This window comes from Arvicanthis niloticus, chromosome 24, assembly GCF_011762505.2.
Source record: "Arvicanthis niloticus isolate mArvNil1 chromosome 24, mArvNil1.pat.X, whole genome shotgun sequence".
In the NCBI taxonomy this organism is placed as follows: Eukaryota; Metazoa; Chordata; class Mammalia; order Rodentia; family Muridae; genus Arvicanthis; species Arvicanthis niloticus.
The window spans coordinates 25,250,024-25,256,804 of NC_133432.1; the positions used below are offsets into that span (position 1 = coordinate 25,250,024).

The following is a 6,781-nucleotide window of genomic DNA, read 5'->3' on the forward strand; positions in this document are numbered from 1 at the left end:
CTTCCCTTTCTTTTTTGAGACAGTTTTTTTCTACGTAGTTCTAGATGTTCTGGAGCTCTTATACACACAAGGCTGGCCTTGAACTCTAGAGAACCACTTGCCTCTGCCTTCTGTTGTGGGATTAAAGTCGTAGCCACCACACCTGGCCCGGAGCCAACTCTATTCAGTGCAGGTAACTACAGTACAAATCCCTGGCCAGGGGTTTGATCCTGGTTTTTTCAAATTGACCTGGACCAGAAACGGAAGACCGGACCAAGACGCTGCCTGTTGGACCAATCTTTTGCCCTTTCTGCACCTCAGTTTATCGATTTAAGTAAGATCAAAGCCCCTTCCTCCTGGTTTTTTTTTTTTTTTTTTTTTTTTTTTTTTTTGTGAGGGGATTTGGAGAAACAAAGCACTCACGCTCTGGGGAGCCTGACAGGGCTCTCAACTATGGAGCAAGGCGCCAGAGAGCTGGCGGGAGCTGGAACAAGAGTCACTCCTGGCGCCTCCTGAACCCTGCCGGCGGCACAGAGAGCAAGCCATCCACCCAGGGCGGTGCCTGAGGACTGAGGAGCAGGCCAGGTGGGGTCTGCTCGCCAGCCGAGAAAGGACTTTCTCAGTTTGCCAGGGACACGCCCCACACTTGCCTCTTAAACTAAGGACCTCTGCTCGGAAGTAGGGGAACACTACAAGATTACGAGTCACATAAGAAGAGGCGTGGCCTACGACGTTGTCAAGGGGATCAAGGAGAACCCGGCAGGATTACGTAATGGTGCAAAAGCAGGTGCCAGATTCTTGGGTGGCTTCGCCCAAGGCGTGGCCAAGGAGCCAATTTGGTTGCGAAACGGTGCAAGGGCCCCGGGTCAGGTTCTCTTACAGCTCCGCCCATGGTAGGGCGTGGCCAAGGAACCGAGCTCGCGGATGCATGCAAAGTGGGAATTACGTAATGATGCAAGGGGCGGTCCCAGAGTCCCTGGTAGCTCCGCAAAGGAGTGGCCAAGGAGCCCACCTACGTGTTCCTTACTATATCTACCGCAGTTGAATGATGGTGCGAAGAACGTGCCTGTGGAGTGGCCCCGCCCAGGGCGTGGCAGGGGCTCACAGGTCTGAAGGGGATTGTCTATTGCCCAAGAAGGGGGACCAGTCCCATGTAGCGCTTCCCTGGTCCTGGTCAGGAACTGGTCTCTAAGCGACTCACAGTGGCTGCAGGAATTGCGTAATGGTGCGAGGGGGCAGGGCTAGTGTATAGCTACGCCCAGCCTGTAACCAAGACAGCTAGTCCTGATCAGGCTCAAAGTGGCTGCAGGAAATGCGTAAAGTCCAAGGGCTGGGGCCAGAGCTTCAGACGGCTCCGCCCAAAAAGATCCCGCATTGGGAGGGGACTGAACTGAGCTCCGGGAGCACGTTAGGCCACATGACCTAAAGTGGCGCCTCGGTGGAGGGGCCAGGCCATAGGCGGCCCTAGTTGAAATAGACAGGGCTCTGGGAGGAGGAGCATGCGCAGGACAACCCTAGGAAGCACGCTTTGCGGGCTGTGGGCATGCTCCGCTGGGCACGAGCGTGGAGGGTCCCCCGTGGGATACTCGTTGACTCCTCTCCCAAGCGTTCGGTTGTTCCTGTCACGTTCAGTAGCAGCCGCAGTAGTGGCCAAGGAAACGCCGATCCGAGGTCAGTCAAGGACACAGGGAGGGTGACCCTCCACTGGTCCACTTCGCACGCGGCCCAGCTGGCCCTGCCCCTCTTTGGCCTCGCCCCTTAACTCCTTCACGCTCCCCCCCCTTACTCTATGATGGCCCCCACCTTCCAGGCCGCTGCCGCTGTCCTATAATCTTCTAGATGGAGACGCGACACTCCCAGCCATCGTCTTTTTGCATGGACTCTTCGGCAGCAAAACCAACTTCAAATCCCTCGCCAAGGCAATGGTTCAGAGGACCGGCAGGAGGGTGAGCTTCCGGGTGGGGAGGCGCATGGGTGGGCGGAGGCTAAGGGGTAAGTCTGAAGGCAGTGGACCTAGTTTCAATCACTCAGGTCTGGGCTCTTGCTGATAAATGGAAGGTTTCAGTGCACGGTAAACCGGAAAACATCTTTGAAGAGGTCCTGCAAGATGCCTTAGAGTTAGTCCGTTTATGTTACCGATCTCCAGCTGTCTCTTTGTCAGGTCCCAAAGAAACTCGGGACAATTTTGTGGTACCTGCTAGCACACCAGAGCACACTCTAGCCTCTAGCCTCCCAGCTCACTCAGTACCTGTGGCTCCTCTGCTCTCCTCACCCCCACCCCTTACTATAAACCTTTCCAGTCCAGAGGCTTCCCTTCCCCCAGCCTGTCTTCCCTACTAACCCAGTCACTGAAGCCATTTGCTCTCTTGGTACTCCGATCTTCTTTTGGTCCACATGCCCTCCTTCCTTGGCAACTAAAAGTATCATTTGACCTCCACATGTACACCATGGTATGTGCGTGCACAAACATAACTTGCACACATGCATACATGTGTGTATATAATAAAATAAGGGTATATGTTGGATAGCAACTAAGGAAGTTGTTCAAGATTGACCTCTGGCCTCCACATGAAAATGTACACACACACACACACACACACATGTCTTTAGGCTTCTCTCCCTGGCTGCTCCATAGTCCCTACCAGGCTTTTCATTGTCTGTAATCCGAGTAACACCATTCTTCCTATTTCACCCCCACCCCAGGTGTTGACAGTGGATGCTCGGAACCACGGTGACAGCCCCCACAGTCCAGATGCAAGCTATGAGGCCATGAGTCTGGACCTTCAGGGCCTCCTCCCACAGCTGGGCCTGGTGCCCTGCGTCCTGATTGGCCACAGTATGGGAGGAAAGACAGCCATGCTCCTGGCACTGCAGAGGGTGAGCTACACCTATCAGGTCCTTGTAATACACTATAAGGCTTATGTCTCCCATTGATAACGTGGGATTCATCTGTGCCCTGCATGGCCAGGCTCCAGAAACTTCTGGAGGCTCAGAGAGTTTGTCCGGGACCTGCTCTGGTCTGATTCTGTCTCACAGCCAGATGTCGTGGAACGATTGGTTGTTATGGACATAAGCCCAACAGGAACCACACCTGGATTGTACATTGGAAACTTCATAGCAGCCATGAAAGCTGTTGAGATCCCAGAGAAGGTGCCGTACTCCCAGGCCCGAAAACTGGCGGATAAGCAGCTTAGCTCTGTTGTCAAGGTGACACACACTCCACCCCCCTTTCCCCATGGTGTTGTGGGCTAAGACATGTCAGAGGAAAAAGTGGTGGGTGGGCCTCACAGGGAGCCCCTTCACAGCTGCCAGATCTCCCCACAGGAAGTGAGCATCCGGCAGTTCCTACTCACTAACCTGGTGGAGGTGGATGGTCGATTCTCCTGGAGAGTGAACTTGGACGCCTTAGCTCAGCAATTGGACAGGATTTTGACCTTCCCACAACAACTTGAGTCCTACTCAAGGCCAACTCTCTTTGTGCTTGGTGGAAATTCTACATATGTACAGTAAGCCCGCGTGGGACCATAGGAAGGGGCATGCTTTACACACCCCTAGCTGTGGGAGCCTGCTTGGGTTGGGGAAGGCTTGGGCGTGGGGGTTGGGTATCTGGGAGCCTGGTAACACCACTGGGCATGAAGGCTCATGCAGCCCTCTCTCTCCTGTTCCCTCCCTCCCTACCCCCCCCCCATTGTTTTCCTTACCCCATCTCCACTCTGGTGGCCAGACCCAGCCACTACCCAGAGATTAGGCGGCTCTTCCCTCAAGCCCAGATTCAGACCGTGCCTAATGCTGGCCACTGGGTCCACAACGACAACCCCAAAGACTTCATGGATGCTGTCACCAGCTTCTTGGCTTAAGAAGTAGCTCCTTGGAAAAGCAGCCAGGGGACCCTAGGCTTGGGATCTGTGCCACTTGTCCCTTGCTTCTGCTCAGGGGCACTGACTGAGAGGGTCCATGGGTACAGAGGTGGTCTAACACTTTAATGAATAAAGACAGTTCCCTTAAAGACCCGGGATCCATTGTCACCACCGTCGTCCCCACTGACCCCGGGAGAGTTGGATCCAGGAACTCCTGCTCGTGCTTGAGTTCTCGCGTGCTCCCAGCGTACCTCTGGACTCTCCCTGCAGCTGACTCCGCACCCGCTCTCGAACCATCTGCTGCATGTCTTCCTGGGCACAGGAGAGAGAGAGAGCAGGTCCGAGGCAGTCCCTGGGCACGCGGGGGCGTCTTGTAAACCTCCCGAGTCAGAGGCCCCACCCTACCTCCCAGGCCTCCACCTCCTGTTTCAGCCTCAGTTTCTCCTGCAGGACCTCCAGCAGCTGAGCCTCCACTGTGCGCAACCTGGCTCGACAGGAGTCCAGCTCTGCTTCCACCGCTCGCTTCCTGCAGGCGGCAGGGATGGGGGTAGGGGCGATGTGTTCTAGTGTCTGACTATCTGGAGTCCCCTTCCTCTCCTCTAGTGGGAATGAGTCTCCCCACTTCCCCCTCCCCCACTCCCACCTGCAGTTTCTCTCACTTAGCAATGGCTTCATCCCTCTCCTGCAGTACTTGCTCCAGGGAAGGCTCCGCCCGAGTGTCCCCCAGTGCTCCTGCCGCTTGGTATTCTGGGTTCTGTTAGAGGGTGATGGATGAGGAGGCAGTGACCTAGGACTTGTCAGAATGAGAATACTCACCCTGGGTCCTTCTGTCCTTCCCCTGTCTTACCACCCTTTGCCTCTAGGGGGTGCTGCGCCTGCATCTTGTAAAGTCTCAGGAAACGCTTAGTCTGGCTGAGAAGTAGACCAGGGGACTTTGAGTCTTATTCAGGAATGGCCTGATTCAGCAGCATGGACAGTGTTTTAAGCTCCCAAGGAGAAAGGGATTCCCACACAGCCCTGTGGAAATACTACTGAGTGGCCTGGGATCGCTTACCTTTCTATGCTCTTAGAGAGTCAAGGCCTGGTGACTGAGACTCTTGTCAGTTGGTTGAGGCTAGTAGACAGAGCCCTTTGCCCTTCCAGGTAGGGCACTCCCTAGCAGACTCCACCTACAGGGGGAGAGCCTGGAGCAAGGAGAAAGTGCACCTCCCTCTTACAACTTGGAATGCCCCAAGCCTTTTCCTCAAGTCTTGCCGGCCGTAGCCTCCAAGGGGCGCTCTACCCAGGTCTCAAAATAGCCAAGGAGGCACAGACTCCAACTAAGGCTGAGCATGAGACAGTCTCCCAGGACAAGGGGTTGACTCTTTGCTAGCCCTTCAAGGAATCATCTGCCCCCAGAATCCTAACCCCACCTCAGGAGGAAAAACAAACAAACAAAACCCAAGGCATGGTTACCAATTTTTTTTTTCAAGACAGGGTTTCTTTGTGTCACCCTGGCTATCCTCTGTAGACTAGGCTGGCCTTGAACTCGGAGATCCACTTGCCTCTACTTCTGATTGCTGGGATTAAAGGCATGCGTCACCACTGCCTGGTTCGTTACCAGCATACCCCAAACAGGCAGTGCCTGGGCGCTGTCTAACTGAACCGCTGCATTTCCAAGCTGGGGGACTTTTGTTTGTTTGGAGACAGGGTTTCTCTGTGCGCCATCACTGCTTGACTATAAAATGTCTAATCCATATTGGGAGAAGGAAAATACTTTTAAGACTTTGAGCATCTTTTTCCCTCACCCTCCTTTCTTCCTTGCTTCTTTCTTCCTTTCTTGTATTTCTTTGTGTAATGCTACCTAAGGAACGAACACAGGCACTTGTACACTTGTGCGTGCTAAGCAAGTGTTCTGCTGCCTAGCCATGCTCCATAACCTAAACTAGGGTTCCTAGACAGGTGCTCTACCACTGAGCCACGCCCCCAGCCCCTCACTGAGGAATTCTAGGCAGGGGCTCTACCACTGAGCCACGCCCCCAGCCCCTCCCTGGGGGATTCTAGGCAGGGGCTCTACCACTGAGCCACGCCCCAGCCCCTCACTGGGGGATTCTAGGCAGGGGCTCTACCACTGAGCCACGCCCTCAGCCCCTCACTGGGGGATTCTAGGCAGGGGCTCTACCGCTGAGCCACGCCCCCAGCCCCTCACTGGGGGATTCTAGGCAGGGGCTCTACCACTGAGCCACGCCCCCAGCCCCTCACTGGGGGATTCTAGGCACATGCTCTACCACTGAGCCACGCCCCCAGCCCCTCGCTGGAGGATTCTAGGCAGGGGCTCTACCACTGAGCCATGCCCCTAGCCCCTCACTGGAGGATTCTAGGCAGGGGCTCTACCACTGAGCCACACCCCCAGCCTATAATATACCATTTTGCATAAGGGACTTGAGTGTCTCCGCATCCTTGGATTGGATGGTGGTAGAGTTTTTTTTTTTTTTCTCTCTGTGTGGCCTTGGCTACCTTCTGTAGACCAGGCTGACCTTGAATTTAGAGGAACCTCTGCCTCCTGAGTGCTAGGATTAAAGGCACCTTGCTCCTGTTTGATCCATTTATTTATTTTAAAGAATTATTTATTTATTTCATGTATATGAGTACACTGTAGCTGTCTTCAGACACACCAGAAGAGGGTATCAGATCCCATTACAGATGGTTGTGAGCCACCATGTAGTTACTGGGAATTGAACTCAGGACCTCTAGAAGAGCAGTCAGTGCTCTTAACTGCTAAGCCATCTCTCCAGCTTTCCTGCTTGTCTTTTGAGACAGGGCTTTTAATTTTTTTGTTTGACAGGCATGGTGGTTCACGCCTTTAATCCAGCACTTAGGAGGCAGAGGCAGGCAGATCTCTCGGTTCGAGGCCCACTTGGTCTATAGAGTGAGTTCCAGGACAGCCAGGACTATACAAAGAAACC

General features: G+C 54.2%; 2 protein-coding genes across 8 annotated transcripts; one reads left to right on the plus strand and one right to left on the minus strand.

Annotated features, from left to right (window-relative positions):
* Window positions 1–558: 558 nt before the first annotated feature.
* Abhd11 (abhydrolase domain containing 11) lies at window positions 559–3,985 on the plus strand. Of its 2 annotated transcripts, none has more exons than XM_076923145.1 (6): window positions 559–766; window positions 1,790–1,925; window positions 2,683–2,856; window positions 3,016–3,186; window positions 3,304–3,485; window positions 3,704–3,985. In XM_076923145.1, exons 2-6 carry the CDS (start codon window positions 1,902–1,904, stop codon window positions 3,834–3,836), a joined length of 684 nt encoding a protein of 227 aa, XP_076779260.1. In that variant the 5' UTR covers window positions 559–766; window positions 1,790–1,901; the 3' UTR covers window positions 3,837–3,985. The 2 variants fall into 2 exon arrangements, with proteins under 2 accessions (XP_076779260.1, XP_076779259.1); XM_076923144.1 differs by lacking the exon at window positions 559–766 and adding an exon at window positions 1,278–1,650.
* LOC143437885 (BICD family-like cargo adapter 2) lies at window positions 3,939–5,019 on the minus strand. 6 transcript variants are annotated; one of them, XR_013107084.1, is made up of 4 exons: window positions 4,891–5,019; window positions 4,496–4,590; window positions 4,242–4,362; window positions 3,939–4,148 (listed from the first exon to the last, which is right to left on the minus strand). XR_013107084.1 is itself a non-coding variant. In XM_076923147.1 (4 exons), the coding sequence occupies exons 2-4, from the start codon at window positions 4,509–4,511 to the stop codon at window positions 4,002–4,004; spliced, it is 300 nt and encodes a 99-aa protein (XP_076779262.1). In that variant the 5' UTR covers window positions 4,512–4,590; window positions 4,891–5,019; the 3' UTR covers window positions 3,939–4,001. The 6 variants fall into 6 exon arrangements, 3 of the variants coding, with proteins under 3 accessions (XP_076779262.1, XP_076779261.1, XP_076779263.1); XR_013107083.1 differs by having other exon boundaries at window positions 4,496–4,629; window positions 4,891–4,999; XR_013107085.1 differs by having other exon boundaries at window positions 4,496–4,623; window positions 4,891–4,963.
* Window positions 5,020–6,781: the final 1,762 nt, after the last annotated feature.

Excerpts from the sequence above, each read along its gene's own strand:
- Abhd11 (XM_076923144.1), top strand. The coding sequence starts at position 1,523 with ATGCTCCGCTGGGCACGAGCGTGGAGGGTCCCCCGTGGGATACTCGTT. Across the intron at positions 1,926-2,682 it reads TTCAGAGGACCGGCAGGAGG|GTGTTGACAGTGGATGCTCG; the intron begins GTGAGCTTCCGG and ends CCCCCACCCCAG. Across the intron at positions 3,486-3,703 it reads GGAAATTCTACATATGTACA|ACCCAGCCACTACCCAGAGA; the intron begins GTAAGCCCGCGT and ends TCTGGTGGCCAG.
- LOC143437885 (XM_076923147.1), bottom strand. The coding sequence starts at position 4,511 with ATGAAGCCATTGCTAAGTGAGAGAAACTGCAG. Across the intron at positions 4,363-4,479 it reads CTAAGTGAGAGAAACTGCAG|GAAGCGAGCGGTGGAAGCAG; the intron begins GTGGGAGTGGGG and ends TGCCGCCTGCAG. Across the intron at positions 4,149-4,241 it reads AGGAGGTGGAGGCCTGGGAG|GAAGACATGCAGCAGATGGT; the intron begins GTAGGGTGGGGC and ends TCCTGTGCCCAG.